At 43.1% G+C, this 21,915-nt stretch overlaps 2 protein-coding genes across 3 annotated transcripts in view; one reads left to right on the top strand and one right to left on the bottom strand.

Moving 5' to 3' along the window:
* Positions 1 to 35: 35 nt before the first annotated feature.
* traf3ip2l (TRAF3 interacting protein 2-like) lies at positions 36 to 6,032 on the top strand. Its single transcript, XM_051376026.1, has 10 exons — positions 36 to 280; positions 1,309 to 1,407; positions 1,966 to 2,645; positions 2,790 to 2,832; positions 2,917 to 2,981; positions 3,061 to 3,158; positions 3,978 to 4,046; positions 4,214 to 4,330; positions 4,410 to 4,484; positions 4,702 to 6,032. Exons 2-10 carry the CDS (start codon positions 1,343 to 1,345, stop codon positions 4,846 to 4,848), a joined length of 1,359 nt encoding a protein of 452 aa, XP_051231986.1. The 5' UTR covers positions 36 to 280; positions 1,309 to 1,342; the 3' UTR covers positions 4,849 to 6,032.
* Positions 6,033 to 6,653: 621 nt separating this feature from the next.
* The window catches only part of wwc3 (WWC family member 3), a 29,988-nt gene continuing 14,726 nt past the window's right edge, over positions 6,654 to 21,915 (bottom strand). Inside the window, exons 5-23 of one of the 2 annotated variants that reach the window (XM_051376020.1) lie at positions 21,808 to 21,887; positions 18,396 to 18,525; positions 17,814 to 17,948; positions 17,252 to 17,325; positions 15,022 to 15,270; positions 14,437 to 14,526; positions 13,775 to 14,346; positions 13,576 to 13,696; positions 13,120 to 13,200; positions 12,938 to 13,024; positions 11,852 to 12,047; positions 11,475 to 11,645; positions 9,970 to 10,100; positions 9,726 to 9,876; positions 8,870 to 9,034; positions 8,638 to 8,730; positions 8,310 to 8,543; positions 8,088 to 8,215; positions 6,654 to 7,440 (exon numbers count right to left, since the gene is read on the bottom strand). In XM_051376020.1, the coding sequence (XP_051231980.1) occupies positions 7,374 to 7,440; positions 8,088 to 8,215; positions 8,310 to 8,543; positions 8,638 to 8,730; positions 8,870 to 9,034; positions 9,726 to 9,876; positions 9,970 to 10,100; positions 11,475 to 11,645; positions 11,852 to 12,047; positions 12,938 to 13,024; positions 13,120 to 13,200; positions 13,576 to 13,696; positions 13,775 to 14,346; positions 14,437 to 14,526; positions 15,022 to 15,270; positions 17,252 to 17,325; positions 17,814 to 17,948; positions 18,396 to 18,525; positions 21,808 to 21,887 (2,955 nt within the window). In that variant the 3' untranslated portion in view covers positions 6,654 to 7,373. The remainder of the gene's footprint in view (positions 7,441 to 8,087; positions 8,216 to 8,309; positions 8,544 to 8,637; positions 8,731 to 8,869; positions 9,035 to 9,725; positions 9,877 to 9,969; positions 10,101 to 11,474; positions 11,646 to 11,851; positions 12,048 to 12,937; positions 13,025 to 13,119; positions 13,201 to 13,575; positions 13,697 to 13,774; positions 14,347 to 14,436; positions 14,527 to 15,021; positions 15,271 to 17,251; positions 17,326 to 17,813; positions 17,949 to 18,395; positions 18,526 to 21,807; positions 21,888 to 21,915) is intronic. The other variant, XM_051376023.1, reaches the window with a different exon arrangement.

Genomic DNA, 21,915 nt, shown 5'->3' with positions numbered 1-21,915 from the left:
TGTGTGTGTGTGTGTGGAGGAAGTGGCGCGCACACGCATGCGCAGAGGGAGGTGGGGTCTGCCGGCGGGGCGGTGCTGTTCTACGGCAAAGTAAAGACCAAATTCATGTTATGTGCCAATATTGTACATCTCTCTTGGGGAGCCGACATTAGAGTACAACTATACGTTCATATTTACCTCAGAGTCGTGAGGTGTTTTCACCTTTTTACGGTAACTCTTGTGGCGGTAAACCAGACGGAGGAGTTACCTGAAGGAGGCTCGTGAGGCTGAAGCAGCGACGGTAAGTGACGTGAAGTAATTACTCTAAAACTTGTTACCTGTTTGTGTACTTTGACATGTAAGTTGTATTAACTACGCAGTTTAAGGCTTACTTTTAACAGAAGAAAGGTTTACATACAGTAATATAAGTAAAATAAAACCATTTTTAACACATTTATAAGCTTTAACTTCTGGATAACAGGTGAAAAGATGCCTCTGTCTGAATACGACTTATGCTACCGTTTATAAGACCGCGGTAATAGCTGTAATGGTTGGTTTGTTTCACCTATATGGTAAAGTGCTTGAAGTCAGCATGGTATAAAAAGTAAGCAGACGGAGAAATATCTGGGTCAGCTTCAGTGGAAAGTACAAACAGCATTGTGTGTGTGCGACCACAGCCCTTTAATGAGTGTATTTACATTTACAGGAATGATCAGGGGCGTATTGGAAGGTAAACCCACCTAAACGGAGGGTTTACAGCCCTACATTCACATTCAGCAGCGTTGTGTTATTCTCAGTTGTATGTGGAGGAGGTTTGTTACTTTAAATTGGCATATGTAAAGTAATTTCCAATTACTTGACTGAAAACACTCTTTCTATGTGTTTGTGTGGGCAGTGTAGTCTTTTGGTGTGTGGTTGTCATTAATGATATCTAAAAGTGGGGATCCAGTTGTGAATCAAACGTGTCATTACTCAGAAATCCAGAGAAACATTTTTTTTTCTCTCTTGTGGTTTGATTTTTCCATCTGAGTCTTGTTTCTGTCCGTGACAGGCATAATTTCCTCATTCCCACATCTGAGTTCATCTGTCTCCTGGGTCTCAACCACCAAACATTCATAAAAAAGTCCCCTGTGTGGGAGACACGCAGTCATGCACTGAACTGTGTTCTCATGCAAATCAAAATGACACCATCAGAAGTGAAGCCTCTGATATAAAACGCAATCTCCTGAATGACATTTAAGTGTGTGTTAATATGCCCAAATGCTGTACTTTCAATCAGATATTTTGCCTGGACAGTTTTTTCTTTCAAATGCTTCCTGTCCCCAACAGAATTTCAGGTGCGGTTTCAACCAGACACACATGGATGTCAGGAGGAAGAGGCCCAATGATGATGCCCACTTCAATCCACTCAGCTACAGCACCAAATAGGTGAGCATGACAACAAGTATGATGAACACAACCCAACATCCTGCCTTTTGACTGTTTATATGAAAATTAAGACGGATGTTGCTTTAACCAGCCGCAGGAGATATCTCACTTTGATAAGAAATGATCAAATCCGACACACAGTGCAAAAAGTGTGAAATAGAAGCTCCTCCAGATCTTGAACAATATTCATCTAAATTAATTCAATTCAATTCAATTCAATTTTATTTGTATAGCGCCAATTCATAACAGAAGTTAACTCAGGACACTTTTCAAATAGAGCAGGTCTAGACCAAACTCTTTATAACATTAATTACAGAGACCCAACAGTACCACCATGAGCAAGCACTTGGCGACAAGGGCAAGGAAAAACTGCCTGTTAAAAGGCAGAAACCTAGGACAGATCCTTCGGCTCTAGGTGGGTGGTCGTCTGTCTCGACCAGTTGGGGTGAGAGAGAGAGAGAGAGAGAGAGAAACAGAGACGGATAGACAGAGACAGACAGACAGAGAGAGACAGGTGCACAGTTAATTAATGTTAGTAACTCTGTTTCCTGCTCACAGTCACGTCAGCCAGCTGAGCCGGTACCTCAACAGTCAACACAACACGCCTGAAGAGGACGATGAGACCATGAGCACGGAGGAGCGAGAAGCCCGCGTTGTCCACCAGCTAGACTCCACCCCTAACCCCGATGGCCACCGCCCCTTTCCAGAGCACGCCACCTTCACCAATGACTCCCTGTTTGGCAGGCAGGGGCTGGACAAGGAGCCGGAGCACAAACACAGCCACACTCAACCTCAACCTGGCCCGAGTTACTTCTCGTACCATCCGACCCGCAGCTTGCCTGCCGGGTATGGCCAACCCACTCCGTTCCCAAGCCAGGCCAACGGCACCTGGCTCCACCCGAGCTTTGCCAGCAGCTGGTCGGGGTACCCCAACAGCCTGCCGTCCTCTCTGAGCCAGAAAGATTACTCCAGCTGTACTGAAGACAGCTGCCTCTCGGGGTGCAAGTCTATGTCCCTCCCTGGCAGGCACAGCACCTGTATGAGTAGCTTAGAGCAGCCGTTCTCTCTGTGCTCCAACCCGCCTTCAGCCAACTTGTATCACCATACGTTGCCTCCGTACTCGTGCTCGCCCCAGGGAGCTGCCTGTTGCGCGCAGTGCCCTGCAGACGCCTTTAACAGGGGGCCTGTGGCCAACAAACCCCTCTGGCCTCAGTATCACCCAGCTTACGGCCCGTACTGTAAGTCAGCTACTCTGTTTATCCACCTAGGGCACATAGTTTGTGCCAGGAGCAGTAAATTAGTAATCTTTTCCTCCTGCTACAGTATCTGAAGCAGTAAGCCTTTAAGGGATTTTTTTGTTTATTCTGTCTTTACTGCTTTAGATCCCGGTGACTGCAGACTTCCTGGAGCTGGATACACACGAATGTGAGTTTTAAGACGTATTACAGCCTCTCACTTCATGTTGCACGTTTCTAACTGTGATTAAAAATGATCTTTATCTCCATGCAGTGGCCACAACGCTCCAGCTAAAGAGAAGAACCCTTCTCACAGCACACCGCTCTCTCTGGAGCAGAGTAAGTGTGCAGATAATCACATTATTGACGGAGCTGCTGTACACTGCTTTCATTACCTATTTATTGCTCTTGAACACAGGGAGGGTCTTTGTCACTTATGAAGCAGACAACGACAAGCACGTCAATGAGATAATCAACTTTGTTGCTCTGCTGCGACACAACGGCTTTGATACGCACGTATGTACAGGTTTTGTTTAATGTTTGGAAACTGTAACATACAGACAGAGGATGTAATGCATTTATTTTTACATATTTTTGGACTTTAGAATTATTTAACCAAATAAATAAAAAACGACATAAGCTTTGGGGGGAAATCAAACAAAATTAGTTCTTTCAGCTAACATCTACAATTTCTTTTTAATATTAATTAACTTGAAGTTAATATATTAAATTAACTTTCTTATTGTAATTCGACACCAAATTGTGAATTCCATTTGAGTAAAAATTTGACCTGGCAATTAAATAGCTTGTGTGTAATATTTAGGAGGATCTATTGGCAGAAATGTAATATAATATTCATAACTATAAACAATATAGTTCCTCCTTTGTGCTCTGAAGGGGAGGATGAAGTGAGGGAGCTGCAATCTGCAACTATACTGCAACATGCCACTTATTCCTACACACTGGTCCTTTAATGCTATTCTGCTAAGCTAACATTAGGTAAGCTACCCGTTTATATTCTCCATGACTGGATTTACTTACGTGGGACATCAAAAGAAATAACCAAGATGATAGTTTGCTGTAATGGATACAGTTATAAAAGCATTTGGTTAAGGGTAGCTGTAGCTATCTCTGGCTCCAGTGATTTATCTCTCTTGCTTTAGCTGTCTAGTTGATGTTTGTTTTTTGCTGTGTTTTGCTATAACTGCACAGTTAACAGGCAGTTTTATACATTTACAGGATTAAAAAAAGCTATATGGCAAAATAAATGACTAAATTTAGGTGTTATGCGTTTTGTGTCGTACACTTTCTGACTGATGTCTTTATTTGTTTCAGATTGATATTTTCGAACAGCAGTTCAGGAGTATAAGCAAGATAGACTTCATGGAGCGGTACCTCAGTGAGGTAAAAACAATCAGATCTTTCTAAATGAATACAAATGGATAAAAACAGGCTTTGATCTTTGAATCGGCACCATCTTTCTGCAAGAGTAAACATGTTTTATCAAGCACAGAAACAGTGAAACGAGGATGAAAACAATCACATCAGAGTTATGTTGTTTCCTAACCCAGAAAGAGTATTTGATCATCATCATCATCAGTCCCAAGTACTATGAGACGGTGACAGCCTCCCCTGTTGGCCTGGAGAACGACGAGAGGACCTTCAACACCGTCTACATACATAAACAGGTTCACAGCTAAGACTGAAATATTCACTTTGAAGTCTGTTGAGCTTTTTTATTATTTTAATAGTATTTTTTCTGTGTAGCTCCAGAATGAGTTCATCCAGAATGGAAGCAAGAATTTCAGGTTCATTCCTATCATGTTTCCTGGGGCTAAAAAGGTATGTTTTAATGCATGTAGACTCTCATGTGTCTCCCTTCTTTTACATAAGTTTAAAATATGTTATTGTGCAATTCCCTGTACTAGTAAACACATACCATACATTTGTACAATACCACATCAACTTGCTTTGCATTGTTATCTGTGTCATAACTGAACCTCGAAACCTCAGCAGTCTCAGTAGTCTTTCTCTGCTGTGTTTGTTTTTATCATCACAGTGTCACGTCCCCAACTGGCTTCAAAACACGCACGTTTACGGTTGGCCACGCGATCGGGATGACATCCTGCGGCGGCTGATGAGGGTCGAGAAGTACAATCCACCTCCTATTGGGCCTCTACCGACCATTGTGTCCATCCCCTTATAGTGACCTCTGACCTGAACACACAGATTGGACTGAAATCTTTGAAGCAACTTGCTTTGTGGAACTACTGATCATTGTTGAGGTTAACAGGCATACGTGTGCAGAATGTTTGTCTTTTTTACCTCAATTTGCATTTTAAGTTATGTGATGTTGAGGGTGCTATCCCCCTGGGATATATTGCATAAAATATCGCACAGAAGAAGTGCCAGTACTGATGTGAACAGCTGTTTGGTCTCTGCAGCTTGTGAATGTGCATCACACTGCATGCTTTAATGTTCCACCTGCTGCAACACAATGAGTAATGTTTACTGGTGCTACTCCGAGTTAATTACTTTTACAGCTTAACAAGTACAATGTTTAGTTTTAAACACAATTTAAAATCCATGGTTCTTAGAATTTTTACACCTTCCCTCGTAAATGAAAGATGCGTCATATTTTATTGGGACTCGCGTGTGCACGTCTTGTATAATTAAATATATGACAGATAGTATAAATAGTCTGATGACTGTATATTTGCAGAATAGATCAGTAGAAATTTAATTTATGAGGAGTAAACAGTGACACATATGCCCCCGGTACACACTGCATCAGCCATATTGTCTTTTTTATTGCAGTGTTTATCTAATGCAAACAGCTGGCCAGCTGGATGGAGTTACTGTTGTATTTTGATTTTTACGGCACTGGGTAAATATTGTTCAAAGAGGAGGTAGATTTCTTTCAGCATTATTTGAAATGTCTTTTTCTCATAAAAAAATGTTTTTTACTGGTAAACAAGGCACTGACTTTCTGAATGCTTACAGCACCACGTTGTTTTTGCACATTTTTGTCCTTTTACTACATGTCACAGCACACTGGTTTACCACAAGAGCAGCTGTGGTGTTCACTGACAGATTACCTAATTTAAGTCTATGGTCTCTGCAAGTTGATCATCATAGCTTACTAAAACCTTACTTACTCAGTCTTACTCAATCACCAACCTAGAACAACATGTAGTTACAGGAATCATACATCATTTGTTTATATAAAAAACAAGCAAAAACCAGGTTACATGGTTGCATGATAAAATGGTCAGAAGTGGTTTGTTACATTTTTAAATTGGTGTCTCTGCACTGTAATCATTCTTGGTGGATTCATTATGAAACTGAAAATGCAAAAAAATGTCCAATAATTAAAACTGTTGAACTGCATGGTGTGTATGCAGATGATCAGACTCTTCCCTACACTGACATCTCCTCAGTGTTTGTAAACGTGGCCCCAAACTTGACAGTTTACTGAGACAAGCAGAGACCTGGGACTGGTTTGCCTGAAGCGTTATGTGCATTTTTCTGTGTGGGAACAAGGCACGAGAATGTGGAGGTCTAAGAGTGGGATTCTATTTACTACAGCTCTACAAGCTTGAGTTCACACTCCCTCAGGAATCCAGCCGAGCTGCTCGTCTCATTTCTCTCAGGAGGAATTTAGCATGAGAGCAGAGAAGTAGAGCTACAGTAGATTTACTTTCTGCCTCTCCCCAGTTTGTAGTGGCTTGTGTGAAACGGCTCAAACAGGATGTTGAATCAAGATAAGAAGCTGACACAGCTGCCTGCCTGCTGTGTGGTAGAGCTTCCAAAGAATCGGCAACTTTAGACTCAAATGGGTCATCACAACCGGTTTGTGGTTAGAGAACAATCACGTGTAACATTGTGACACATTTAAAGAAAATGTTTGTGTGCGCAGAATATAATGGTTTCTTCATCCCAGCAGAGGTGAAATAAATCCTGTTTATTACCTGCGTCTGAAACAACTAATTAAAAAGCCGAGCGTCACAATGTGGTTTAATGGTTTTATCTTCACAAGAGGTAACACTGCAGATGTTCATATAGACATCATAAAAAAATCTGAATACAGTGTTTCATATATTCATCCATATATTGAAAAGTACATGAAATAATATTAATTTTAATAACATAACAACAAAAGGACAATGGCATCTGTAATAAAAGTGGATTACAAAGTGACATTTTATGTAAATAACTCTTAAGAATTAGGTAACAGAAAACAAAATCAGACAATAGTTCCATTTAACTGTATGTAAAAACATTGAAGTGCTATTTGTTCAAAGCTACAAAATACACTTAAGAAGCAGGAAGCGTTTTTTTAAATTTCCTTCAAGGAAAAGTACTATAAAATAAGTTACAGTACAGTGAATTTGTCCAAACCGACTTTTGTTCCCGTCTTCCAGCCTTTTGTAAGCACAAACAACAGGAGTAACTCATACAGGAGTAAAGAGATACTGTGTCCTTATGAGAGGCGTCATCTCCAGAAACGAAATGAACAGCCATGCTGCTGCTGTCGATAACTGCGTGTCTACTGTGTTCATGTTTAAAATAGCCGCACAAACACTTCTGAAAACGTGAAACCTTCTAATCTTCAACATCATCTGTGTGTCGCTCTGCCCCGCGTCCTTGGTAGAAAGAACTTTGTACTTCATGAGCTCAGAAAATTTGACAAATACTTCATGTTTAGTCACATAATACAGATGCAAGCTCTCATACGTCGTCAGCTGGCAAAGGAGGTATGTTGAACCTTGGTCTAGTGAAAAAAGCCATCTTCTCTCTGCAGACAAAGAAAACAAAACTTACTTTCACACACATTTTATTTCAGTCAAATAAAAAAATATATGTTCCAGGTCCTAAACTTTTGTCCCCAATGTGAAATGTCCAGTTATCTCTTGGTATAAGCCAAATACATAGAAATAAATATATTTCTAAAATCCAATTTCTCTTCCTACCAGTAATCTAGTCACCCCCAGCTTTTTAACCTTAAAGGTGCACTGTGGAGTTGAAATACGAGTAATGTTTTTCCAAGTTGGTCCCGTTTTGTTTGTTCTCAATCGCACGCACAATGCCAGGTGACACAATACAGAGCCCTGCCAATGGTAATGTGTCAGGAAAAGCCACAAAGGCTTGAAAGAAGAACTGCATGCAAGCATAAAATACATTTCTGACTAGTGAAAATGAACCCAAAGCATCTTCTGATGTCTTTAATACAGAGAAACATTGCAGAGAATTACCAGTGTCACACAAGCAGGAGCTCAAAAACACTGAAAAAAGTCTGAAAAATGTTATATTCAGTAATAGGGGTAAAAACAGCTGACAGCTTATATTCTGCTTCACTTGGAAATATGTCACACTACTGAAGCTCCGACTCTTTCACTGTGAGTTGAGTCAGTGACAGTAACACTGTGAAAGCACAATCCCAACCTGAATGTCTGCACAGGCAGGGGCTCCTTCTGGCTCTGCCCCCTCATCTGCAGAACCTCTTTGGAAGCCTTCCTCAGTCTCCTCTCTGCCGCCTCCTCCTGCCGCTGCTCCTGCTTGCTTTGGCTGGCCTGTAGCAGACAAAACAGTCAAACTGCTGCTGGGCGAGGACGGACATCACGTAGCTAGTGAAGTTTAACTGTAGCACTCTACTTCCAGTCTCACCTGTCTCTGGGCCTCTCTGAGCAGGCAGCGGAAGCGCTCGTCCCTCAGGGCCCAGTGGGGGAGCTCGGTGTCCTCCCTGGCTTGCGGTTCCTCCAGTCGCAGCTTCAGCTCCCTCAGGGCGCTCAGCTCCTCCATCAGCTGCCTCTGACGTGTCCTGCAGGCCTGGAGATCCAGCTCCAGGTCCAGGGAGGTGCGTGTCGGCTGCTCGGCCAGGGAGGAGCGGTATGACTGCTGCTAGCAGAGGCACACACACAGACACACACACCTCAGAAACTAGATACTATCACTCTGACATGTGCAAGCTTGAGGAAAAATGATGTGGCTGTACCTGTTTATATCGCAACGTTCGTCTTTCCAACGTGTTCCTGACAAAGGGTGATTTCTTTGGTAGAGTTGAGCTGTCACTGTCGCTGCGATACAACTAAAAGGTAAAATCAGTCAACTTATGAAGAGAAAGAATTTACACAGGGCTGTCAAGACAGAAACACTAACAACCGAGCCACATGACTCTCAGGGAGATTGTAAAAAATATTCCTTTTTGTACGTTTGCAATAACTCACCCTGCAGACATACTGACTGCGAGCGCCAGGAGAGAAGGTCTGAGAGCGAACAATGGTGCTGCCACGCATGAATGGCGAGGCGTGACCCCAGCGACCCCCCCTCTCTTTGGGCCGGACCCGTACCGGCTCTGGGAACAGGCCTTCTGTCATGGTGGCCTTCTCCACCTGCAACAACAAATCAACAGCACTCTAATGCATCTGTGCCACAGACTCTTCAGTGGCTCATGCTGAGAGGTAGTTCAAAGTCTTCATAGAATTTCTATCTAGCTTAAAAAAGAACCTTAGCTTGTAACGTCTCTAAGCTTTGCCCTAATTCAGTAACACACAATAAACTATGCAGGTTACACGTTAGGCCTGTGAAGGACTTTCCAACTCCCACACTAAGTCAATACATTAAACATAAAAGGAAGCAAAAGTTTCAGTTCATATGGTCTTATGCTGCATACTTCCACTTCCACCAACTTCAACTAGTTATGAGTAGTTTCCCTGCCTCTGTTCTGTGATATTCTGCCTGAGTCTGCATTAATTTGCTATGACTCAATATTCTCTGTTGGGCGTAGCGAAGCAAACACTGTAACAGGTTAACCGGCACTTGACCCATGTGTGCGATTGACATCAAACATCCCTGTGATGGCAGCCGTCTCTGCCTTCTTCTCAGCCACTGGATGAAAAACAGATTTATGTCCTGCAGTGATTTAACTATTGAAAACTAGAGCCAATCAAAATGTGGGACATTGCCTCATGAGGATAAAAATGCCATGCAGTCCTACATAAAGCGGGACACCTGGTCACCCTACTCCTGTTGTGTCAGTGGAAACGCAGATACAGTACACACTACCACTGCTGCAGACTTTACCTTTACTGTTGTAGACAGTTTGCTGGTTGTCTGATCACAGCGCCCTCCAGTGGTGTTGCAAATGCCCTCTGCACACAGGCCCTCAGAGCAGGCAGCTGTGAACGCTGTGCTGTTGCTGCAGCCACTGTCCACTGACTCTGCCTGCCAACTCCTGCAAAACACACCCTTGTCACTTCAACACACATGCTGGAGGCAAAAACACGTGTTTACGACAGAACTTGGTTCAAGCTGAAAATGTTATTACCTCTCAGAGGCCGCCTCTCCTGGCTCATCCTTCTTATCCAGCCTCTGCAGCTCCAGCTCTGCCTCCCTTTCCTCCAGATGGGTGGTGGTGGTGGTGGTGGTGGTGCGTGACAGAAGAGTGCATACAGTGTCCTGTGATGTCACAGAGCAAAATATCAAACACCGTCCTCACACTGTCAACATTCCTCCTCCCTCCTCTGACACTGTGAAGGCTTGTTTTCGGCTTGTGGAACACATTCTTGTCAATTAACGAGCTGCACACCTGCACACCGTAGGCTACAAGCTGCTTAACAACAGCACGAACAGGAATTTCTTCCAAAGGCCACAATGGGATTTACACTTTAATGCATTTGATGCAGCAAAGTAGTTATTTCATTATAGTAACACCTCATGATTGCTACTTTTTGGTATTGTGCAACCAGGTGGAGGCATTAGAATACTCTAATCTTTCTATTCCCATGTCCTGACTCAGGTCCATAATATATCTTAACTCTATTGATCAGGTCCTCCACAAGCAGGCACACAGTCGACGTTTACAGCATGAAGGACAGCCAGAGCTGGAAGAAAATAAGAGATTTTCTACTCTCAGTCTGACAAATGTCGACCGCTATCTACACAGTGGCGGTCAGTTCTTCCACACAGTGCTGGTCTTCTGTCATGGTGACTGGTCAATGTGTTTATATTTGTGTTAAATAATGACAGTGCTAATTATTTCAAATTATACTATCAATTAAATATATGTTATACATTACAATCATTAAAATGAGCTTCCAAATAAAAACAAAAATCAGCTGATATAGTTAAGTTATTAATGATAACCTGCATTGTCGTACTGATCAGTACTCTTGCAATTTTTCAGCGTAGAAAAATCAAATGTACTGCTACTATACACATTATGTTAGCTGAGCTGGTTGTAAGCTAGTTAACACCAAAGGAAGTTAAAAGACAAAACTGGATATGGAACAAATAAAAAAATAGATGGGCCGCATGAGGTCAGTTAATGCCCTGGAACACGTGTGAGCAGTGTATGACGACTGCCTCGCTGAACTGCTGCGGCTCGCACGCTTGTGCTGTAGACCACAGCGTTGATCAGATTTAGTTACATCTGATCATTTTTTATCCTCTTGTGCTACAATCTTGTGGTGTACATCAAGGTTCCGTCTTTGGTCCTGTTGTCTTTACATTATACTCTCACACTGGGGTCTATTTTAATAAAATACAATCCCTTATCATTGCAACGCTAATGACACAGCTATTTTTATAAAACCAAGAGTAACAAGCTTATTACAATTATCAGTTAATAATCATTATTAATGTTTGTTACACTTATTTATCTTTTTCATTTTATTTTAATGATGTCATTGTACTTTAGATTTCTTTGTAAACACCTACCCCTGCAGTGCTTCTCTCCATTTCCCTGAAGCAGATACCTAAAAGCACTGTGCTGTCACGCTGTTATTTGACGCTGCTGTTATTTGAGAAACAAATACATGCATCTATGTTTACCATGGGTCTGGGCCTTTGCTCTTCTTCCTGGCTGTCGTGGTGTCTGCGGTGGCTGAGGCCTTTTTGTTCCAGCCTGGGCAACTCCGTCCCGCACAACATCTGCACTCGCAGCCAGTGGTAAACCATCTCTGCACTTCCCTCACACTCAGCCAGGCTCACCTGGGCTGTACCCTGCAGAAACACACAGCAACAACAACATGTCATTATTTGATTCAGATTTCAGCAGATCAGTGTTGTCCAACATGTATGCTGAAGTATTATCTTGAAAGAAAAAAATCAGCGCTGCTGTATCATTCATTCACTATCCATCATCAGTGGGATTGTTGCTTCAGGGCCAGCTGCAGTCTCTATGGATCTGCTCAGACTTTCAGACCCACCAGTAGTTCCTCCTGAGCCTGAGGTCCCAGCGAGCAGACGGACAGCTGCAGAGCACACACCGCCAGGGCGTTTGCAGGGACAGGAATGCAGAAGCCTTCATTGAAACTCATCTGGGACTGCGGCTCCAACGCCGTACAACAGTAAAACGCACAGGCCCTGCCGGCGTCCAGTGGAATCAAGTGCACCTTCACGTACCTGGACACGAGCGGAACAATGTTCACAACCTGAGATTTCTACTTACTGAAAACCGCAATGACGTAAATGTGATGTTACTGGTCCTCAGTCACAGAGTGCAGACACAGAAGGGATTCAGTATCCTGCTCACCAACAACTCATAAAACTTCATATCAAGCATGACTTTCTGATTCTGTTAACATACAGTACATGGAGCTGCCCTCCTCTAAAAATAAGCAAATGTCTTAATTGTCATCGGCTGCAATCTTCTCCTACATGCATTTCTTTTGATCTAACGTTACATCAGAGTCACGTCACTGTGAAGTGTATTAATGAGTTTGTCTACCCAAAATGAATTATGTCAAACTCCTTACATATGTGTACTGTATCCTTCCTCATGCTGTATAAAACTGTTACATAACAAGGATATATACTCTACTTTTTATGCCACCTTGCTTGAAAATATACTTTTTTGCTTTCTTGCAGAGTTAGATGAGACACTCTTATGTCTGTCTGTTAAATATGTATGTGTAGGCAGATTTTAATGGCAGATTGTAATGTACAGCTCACTATGTAATATTTTATATATTGTTTGTAAGTATAAAAATGACATCTTTTTACAGGGGGACTAAACAGGCAAGATATGATGAGTTAGTAAGTTAGTTTGCGAGCTGATGTATATGTGTATGAACTTTTTTATTCTGTTAAGATAAGACACACGCAGGCTGGCCACAAATACACCTACATCTAGACTGAAAAAAAGCTACGCTAAGCATCTCCTCACTTCACACAATATTTACCCTACAGGAATGAGAGTGGTATCAATTTTCTCAGCTAACTCTCAACAAGAAAGCATGTATTTCCCAAAATGTTGAGCTGTTGCTTTAATCATCAGAGCTGAACGTACTCACACTTTATAGCCGTCTCTCACAATGGACCTGTTCAAATTCTTCAGCTGTAGCAGATGAAGCCGGAGAGACTGAGAACTGGACTCCCACCTATAAAGAAGAAAATAGAAGTGGAATACGGAGTTAGACACTAACATGGAGCAACCATGCCACCCACATACGGTCTACACTAACAGTTTACTCACAGCAGTCCCAGCTGGATCTGGGTGGGCTCACTCACAGAGGTCAGCTCTTTCATGTACGACATCTCATCGGATTCCTCTGCCCTGTTGGAGGAACGACAAAACAAGGAGTAAACAAACTGTTTTCCCCTCTCATCAGACACAAACGGAAGAAAATCCATTGAGCCAAAACAACCAGCCTTTTCTGTGTGAATGTGATCTTACTAGCTAACTGTAAGATGATTCTGATTTTAAGATTTAAAATGTAAATATATTTGCTGGCTTTTTTTGACACTGACATCAACACTGTGTGAGGGTGTTAGATCCCACTTGGACAAGAAGATACAAATACCACAACTATTAATGCTGAGTGTATTTTGGGTGCAGTAGTTTTCTCCTCTGCCACTAAGAGGCGCAGTTGCTCCAGAAAGATGGGTGTTTATGTTGTGTTTTAGCTTTATGAGGTGGACCTCCTCTCACCTTCTGCCCCAGGCCTCAAACACACCGCTGTCTGTGGCCAGAGCATCCTCAGAGACACCTGCAGAGACTCTCCTGGCCCTCCTGCCACTTCTGTTGCCGCTGTTTCCCCTCAGAGTCACTCCTAAAGAGGAAAACACATCGGGTTAATCAGCAGCTAGTCTTCAGTCTTTTGGACAACGCTCAGATCTCTTTCACTTGCCTGTGGAGGTGAAAGCTCCCTGAGCCCCGCTGTCTCTGTGACTTTTGTTGTCCAGTTGATGCACGGCAGCGGAGCCGACCATGTCCTCGCCGCTCAACATGCCGCTGTGTGATAATTGTTGCGACTGGGCCCGCAGCCCCTCTAACAGGCCACGGCCCGCCTGCTCCATGTATTCCTCCGTCATCTGGGTGAGAGGGCAGTCCTGAGGGGCCGAGTGGTAGGGTGTGTCCATGGGAGAGCTGGGGGGCGACAAGGAGGAGAGCGAGGAGCGGGAAGAGAGGGAGGCCAGAGACTGCGGGGTGTCGTGAGAGCGCTTGGTTTTGCTCTGGGTCACGGGGTCAGGAGTGAACATGGAGCAGTCTCTGGACACGGTCTCCGGTGGCAGTAGGTAGCGTAGGTGGGGGTCGAGCGGCTCCCCGGCCCCCTCATGACGCTCGTACTGGGGTAGACCGTAGATGTCACTGAAACTGATGGAGCTGAGGGAGCCTCGGCTGGACGCCAGGGAGCCCCGACTGGAGGCTAGAGAGCCGCGGCTGCTGCTGGACGACACCGTCAGAGAACTCGCCGACAGGCTGGAGATACAGAAGAAAGAGACTCGTAAAAAAGACACAAAGATGCACTAAAGAACAGCTGAAAGCTTGACGAGGGAGTGTGTGCCGCACCTCTTCAGCTGGGAGTGAAGGTAGGTGGTGATGCGTGTTGCCTCCTCCAGCTGTCTCAGCAGGACGTTCCTCTTCTCCTGCTGCAGGATCCTGTTATGAGGTACACATTGATGCAAAAGAAATTCAGTTAAGCACAGTCAAGACCCAGACTGTGACAAAGAGCTCATTTAATTTATTGAAGGATAATACTGCAGAGTAGTAATGGCCAGAGCCGCTCTGAATTAATCCAAATCCACATGTATCCATAAATCATCGATCTGCCACCCAACCAACTATAACAATGAAAGTTTTCCATTGAAAACAACGTCCCAAATGGATTCATGGTTTATGCGCTCCTGTCGGTTGGAGTTCATTTGTCACATTTCTAGTTTGTACAGTTTGTACTGAGACTGGAGGGCCCAAGGGAATACTACAGATTTGATCTACAAAACACATTTATCTAGTGAATAAAATGTTGATACTGAGTTAATAAGAAAATATTAATTCTACAAAGGTCTGATAGTAATATTAAAAAAGGTGAAATAAAGTGCAGATATCATCCCAGAAGCACAGTGTGCAAGTGCAACAATCCTAAATGCTTCTCACCTCTGATTGGCTCCCTGGCTCTGGGAGCTGTGTGCCCTTTGCACCTCCTCCTCCAGCCTGGAGCGCTCCTCCTCCAGCTGCAGCAGCGTCTCCGGAGGGTGCTGCTGCTTGCTGACCAGGATGATCTCCTGCAGGAGGGCCTCCTTCTCGCGCAGGAGCTGCATGAAGTCCCTGTCACGATCCGCTTCGGCCCTCCCCGACCAGCTCTCACTGTCCAGCTGTGCTAGCTGGTGCTGTATACTCTGCACCCTGAGAGAACAGCAAGGAAGCAACAGTTTAGTGCAAAAAGCATACTCTGCATTTTCTCCCTACTCCTGGCACTGGGTCAACTATGAGTACAGCTGACGCATTTATAGTCAGAGGTGGGAAAAGTACTAGCTGTAACTACTTGGTTGCAAACATTTGTTTACATAATTTTGGTGAAGCCAAATGTGCCTGGCACTCTCAGTGAAGTACCAAGGGCACAGAGTTCACATGCCATCATCAAAAATGGGGAAAAAAACCCAAACATACACACACACACACACACACACACACACACACACACACACACACACACACACACACACACACACACACACACACACACACACACACACACACACACACACACACACACACACACACACACACACACAATACTGTCATCTACCAGCCTCAACATGTACACACTGTCTTCTTTCTTAGTACTTTGAATCACAGGACAAGTCACAATATGTAGGCTACACATGCTGTCATTCGCATGTGAAAATAAACTAGTAAATGGAAAACAGCTTTCCCTCATAATAAACCCAACACTTGTACATCACTACAACTCATGCATTAGTAAGTAATATACAAATATTTTTATTATTGAGGCTTTCATTGATTTGGTTTAACAATAACATGTAGTAGAAATTATCTTTTATGTGATTATTTTGGCGTGAATGTGTATGAATGAGTTAGTTTCTGTTCGATGGGCTTTGCCATCACTGAGTGAATGTGTGTGAAAGGGTGAATGTGGCATGTAGGGTTAAAAGTGCTTTGAATGGTAGGAAGACTAGAAAGGCGCTATACAAGTACAGGTCCATTTAACATTTACCATTTTTACTTTATTTTTTTTTTTTTTTTGCAGAGTTAGCATATTTCCCACAATTTCAAACTGTGCCTTTAAAGTAGGCTGTTTTTCAAATGAAATAAGGTTAAAGTTGTAAATATCTTTTTTTGTTTGAAGTAAATTCTGTTCCAAAATGGCTACTTACTAATATTTTTATGAGACTTTACTGAATTAAATTTACCTGCAGCCACTGTGTTTATGGCAATATGGCAAAAACAGCTCCACTTAAGACCACGTATCTGAGCCAAGCAGACGCTTCATGTTGCAACTATAATGACAGCATTCAGCGTAGTAATTTCTACCTGAGCCATACTGCTGCATCAGCCAGAGGTCTTACAGGTGTGTATCATTTATTCAGACAGAGTTAAGTGGGATCTCAGAAACTGAGTCCTCAGCTCTGATGAAATAACTGTGTTTATGTGAGCTGAATTTCAGAAAGAGTGACTCAGTGACAGAGCATGCAAGTTTCCACAGGTCTCTCCTCTCTCTCGCTTGCTCTCCCTCCCTCCCTGATGTCATGGTTGGCATTGCTGTTGCTGGGTCACCACAGCAACATGAATCTTGCACGGAGCCAGCGTAATAACATGGTGACTCTGGCTGCTGCAGCTATGACCACGCTTGCTGCCCCTTACAGTGGGAGCATGCACTGTCCAACCAGGAGTGTATCAGTCGTTAGGTAACACACAACCTCATAAGCTCCCCTTTTCAAAGCTCACAGAAATTCAGGCTTCTTTCAATGTTGATTTTGCCATCGTGTAATTTAGCCTGCGATATAGGGTGAGCAGGAATATATTTAACCAAACAGTGTGTATATTAAACCAACTTGCGGAGGAGCAGGGTGTACACCGAGGCAGGCGGTGGGCAGCGCGCTCTCTGGCTGCGCACACAAAGGCAGCACACAGTCAGCAGCAGCGTGGCCAGGGAAGAATGTGACCACCCAGCTCATTCCGCTGGCCAGACATCGCTCAGCAGCCATGGCCACCGGGCGCAAATACTATTCATAACACGCTCTCCCACTGGACAACGAGCAGGGCCTGAAGAGCGAGAGGGGACTGACGGGGCCAGTGAGTCAGTGCCTCATGCTGGTGTGTCATAGTACTACGGCTGATAAACAACAAACAGAGACATACTTACTTTTTCTTGGCTTCCTCGTACTGCCAGTTGACTTTCACTTTGTCCACTAAATGTGAGGAATCTTGGGAACCATACTGAAAAGGGGGGAAATCAAAGTATTGAGTTATTTTAAGTGACAGCAGTTCACATAAAAAATAGTGGCCATTAGTCCTTTTAGATATTTGAAGGGAGTAATAGGGAGCTTCCTGCAGCTGATCTAGTCATCATTTGAGCAGCTGATCATTCTTTTAGGGCAGGGCATTATCCCCCAGTTAGTTGAGTATGTGCTACAACTTGAGCTGTGTATTTTTAGCCTAGACTTTTTTTTTACCTTTTGTAAAACTGGCACCATTAAAAGTATGCCAAATTAGCTATTAACATTTCCTTTATGCAGTGTAGCCATGGGTGTACAGACAACTATCAAAAACTTAAAAACACAATGATTCTTGGGCAAGTGCTGTGTGAGTGTCAACGTCTGTTTGTTCAGATTTGACTCTACACCTACTTCCACTACACCTCTCCCCCAACAGTTCAATGACCTCTGTTTTAGGGGGAGACACGGAGGAGTAGCAGTGTCTCCTACCTCTCCCATGATGTCAGTCTGACAGCCAGTGTCACAGTACTGCTGCAGATTGCACGAGTCACTAACGGTTCCAGTGCTGACCGAGTCGCCGATAGACAGGCTGCTTTGGAAGTTCACCGTCAGCTTCGCCAGGCTCTGTGGGATGGAATAGTGATTAACGACAAAATAAAAGATTAAAAACACGAGTCAACTATATCTCACTGTACGAATTCCCTGTTCCTCATTTCAAATAATTTTAATATGTACGGTAATTTGCCTCCAGTATACAAGTGTTCATAAATAGATTGTGACATTGGCAGGAAACGCATCTGCAGATGTGGCCCGACAATCAGACTGATTCATCATCTATTATTCATCATATACTCAATAGCAGTTTTTGCTTTGCTGAGAAAATCCGAGATGTGGTCGGTGATTCAGATGTCTGGAAATGTGTTTAATTAACAATGATGAGACTAAACAGTAGAGGTTAACAGACACTAGAGGTCAGCAAAGAATATTCCAACATCAATTATTTCAGGAGTGGAAGTGCAGAGAGCAGGATGTTAGCAGGAGGTAATTTTTAAAAAACAACAAATCAGATACCTGGATGAGGTCCTGCCTCTCCTTCTCGCCCGTGCTGATGGCCTTCTTGATGCTACGCAGCTCGCTGAAGATGGCTTGAGCCTCGTCCAGCTTGTAGTTTGTCTGACTGCAGGACATCTTCCTGTCAATCCTGTGACACAAACACACACACATTAAGGTGTCGGCTTAGCAACTTAAACCCCAGATGTTAAATCTGCTGGATGTTCTTCTGTTTGGTGCTAGAGGATTTCTGATAAACCTCACAGTGCTTACAAATTATAATGGAATTCTTCCCTTTGGAAGCTACAACCTAGAGGCTTTAGGACAAACCATCGATGTTTAATAAAATCTGTACACAAAGTTTTCAGGCTTGAGTGAGAACCCTAGAAAGACCTGTACATGCTGTATTATGTAACACAACTGTCCGTATTTTAATATGTTAATTTGTTTACAATTTCTTTTCCTTTATTTACCTTATTTATGTAATTGTTAATAATTCAATAATTTACGTCTTGTTTTAGCCTTATTGTTTTAGCATTTATTGTTATTTTTTATTAAACAAATAAAGCGGTTGTCTACTTTAAGTCTATACTTAAGTTTAGACAAAGGGTTTTCCCTATTAGTCTTATCTGGGTTGAGATGTATGGACACCTGAAACTCACAAAATGTAGCAAAACTCAATACATCAGTATATAATATGTTTACTATAATCATTTAAAAAGAGTGTAAAAAAAAAAGCATCAAACCTTTTTTTAACCTCCAATCAGTTAGTTTTGGCTTTCATTGGGAGTTCAATTAATGTGATAAAAACCATGAATAACCAAATGCTACAGTGTATAAGCACATTTGTGAATTTGCTATAACATTAGATCACATAATTGTGGGGGTGCAAGAGTATGATGTAAGATATGTAAGGTATTACGGTTTGATGATTTTCCTCTAGCAAACAGAAGTTCATCTGCTCTTCAATGCAACAAAAAAAAGCTTTGTGACAGGTGTCAGAGATAAAATGTGTGGGATGAAGAATAAGAACTGATGAAAAATGTGTCAAAAGGACAAAACTATGATCATCTGGTATGTTGAAATGTTTTTCCAATGCTCATTCATTTTCTCAGCAAGAAAAGGGAGAGCAGAAAAAGACGCTGTTGTATTACTATCGTTATTCCCAGGGACATCTGAATGATAAAATGTGCTTGCTGGGCATTATTACACCGTATACACCATCAATCAATTATAGTGAGACTCCAGGACAATCAAGTAGTTTAGAGACTGACATCTCTCATTCACTTACTAGCAACAGGGTGGGTGCTTTATATTGGAAAACAGGTCAGCGGAAAATCAGTCTCAAAGAAAATCATCAGATGAAACATCTGATGTATTTTTGTGTGGGAGGTAACATTCATGAAGCACTCAAGTGTTTTTTTTTTAGACTGTGGTCAGTTATGAAATACTGACACTGCATGTGACAGGCCAGTGTAAATGCTAATCTGTTTCCACATGCTGAGATAATATTTCAGCCTTTAAAGTACTGCTTTCAAGGGCCGTTCGTTTGGAGGGGAAATCTCAGCTACAGCTCACTGTATTTAAAGTGAGACTATCACATTAATGTATCTTTAGATTGTAAAATAACAATAACAGATCATATGATGAAGAAAACCACTGAAGTAAATGGTCTTGTATTCTTGAGTTTGGGTATGAGGAGGGGGGTTTGGTTGGTTTGTTGGTTGGGAACAGGAGGGTGGGCGGCACGGTGCCTCCGCCATCACTGGGCCTGGCACGTGGCCCCCACTCTCACCACAGCCGCTTCCTTCACTCTCCTTCAACAGCAGGTACTGTTCATCCACCCGACCCTGCCTCTTCCTCCCAAAACAAGCTCTGCTTTGTTCCCCCCCACCCCATTGGCAGGGCCAGGGAGTTTATATGCTTAAAAAAAAAAAAAAAAAAAAAAAAAAAAAGGCACTACCCACCCCCTCAGTGCCTGCCTGTATTGAACCCCCCACCCTGCGTACTGTAGAGAAGCAAATATGCTCACATTTCGTTAACAAGCAATAGGTTGATTAAGTCCTAAAAACCATTAGCTGAGATGTTGGTTTTGGATATAGAGTCAAGTAAACATACATCATTCATAATTTGTAAAGATAAGGTGGAATACAGATGAGCATCACTGATACTCCGAACTGTCCAAAAGATAAACTCCTGTCTCCAACTCCTGGAATTCTTTAAGTGGAGAAGTGACGACTGTTTGGGGGGGGGGCAGTTCTACGTCAGAAGCTGTTTGTTTGCTTTATCTGACGTGACATGGCGTGGAGAACAATTAGCTATATTGCTGACAACAGCTGAGATTGGAAAAACAACAGTCCCTGCTAGCCTCAACCCTACTGGGCAAAAAACAGCCCAGAAGAAACAATAGGACACACACACACACACACACACACACACACACACACACACACACACACACACACACACACACACACACACACACACACACACACACACACACACACACACACACACAGAAAAAACTTAAGGGGAGGATGCGTCCATGTTTTCTGCAAGCTGTGTATTCTCCTGCTATTCTGGGAATATCACTCCAGTTGTGTATTATCTAAGAGATAAGGGACTCTTTGCCAGGACTCAGGAAGTGCAGAGGAATTTGCTGCCAGATATCTCTGTGTTTTTGAAACTGCTCTCGGGCCCACACCTCCCTTCCCTCCCCTCCCTCTCCCCCTCCTCCCCTCTCCATGGAGCAACTTCCTCTCCAGGCTGAGCCTTGGCTCCCTGCACTCCACTGGTGCATCCTCTTCCTGAGGTGGAGTCCCCTTTTCCATCAAAAACTCCCTCCATTTGCCTTTTCTCAAATGCTCTCTCTCGCTTTTTTTTTCCTCCTCCAAGAGGTGGAGCCTCTAATTCTAACATGAAATTTGGAACCGCTCAGAAAGGTTTCCAGCACAAAAGACGCTATGTGTATGTGTTTAAATACCAACACAAACTGAAGGAAAATGAGGATCTGCCTCTAAAATACAAGCTAAAGAAGAGTATCTTCTGATTATTCTTTAAAAATCTTCTCGTTTTCTATATGGGTCAAAGGGCTTTTTTCTCCAAATCTCTGAAATCTCACAATTTCTAACTTAGATAAACTAAATAATGTCTAATAATGTAATTAAACTGTACGTGTGTGCTGTGTAAATATTAAAACATGGAAAACTACATTTTGTATAAAAACAAGTAGACATGTGGAGAGGACAGACAGAAATTTTGTTAAAAGAGTGTGTTAAGTTGAAGACAGAGGACCCAACACTGAGGGTGAGAGGGAATAGAAAAGGGAAAAGGCGGCTGGGTGGGGAGCAGCGGGGCCGAGTGTTGTAGGAAGGAGAAGGGTGGCCGTGGGAGGAAGGGTGGGCCTGGGACACAGAGGCAGAGGAACACTCACTCCTGCAGGGTCTCCACTCCCATTTCCTTATACTGCAGCTCCTGCTTCACCTGGGCCAGCTCCTGCTTCAGTCTGGAGAGCTGCGGACACAAGGCCGAGCACCGGGTT

Source organism: Dicentrarchus labrax, unplaced genomic scaffold (assembly GCF_905237075.1).
Source record: "Dicentrarchus labrax unplaced genomic scaffold, dlabrax2021, whole genome shotgun sequence".
Classification (NCBI taxonomy): domain Eukaryota; kingdom Metazoa; phylum Chordata; class Actinopteri; family Moronidae; genus Dicentrarchus; species Dicentrarchus labrax.
This window is presented reverse-complemented; position numbering and strand designations above follow the sequence as displayed.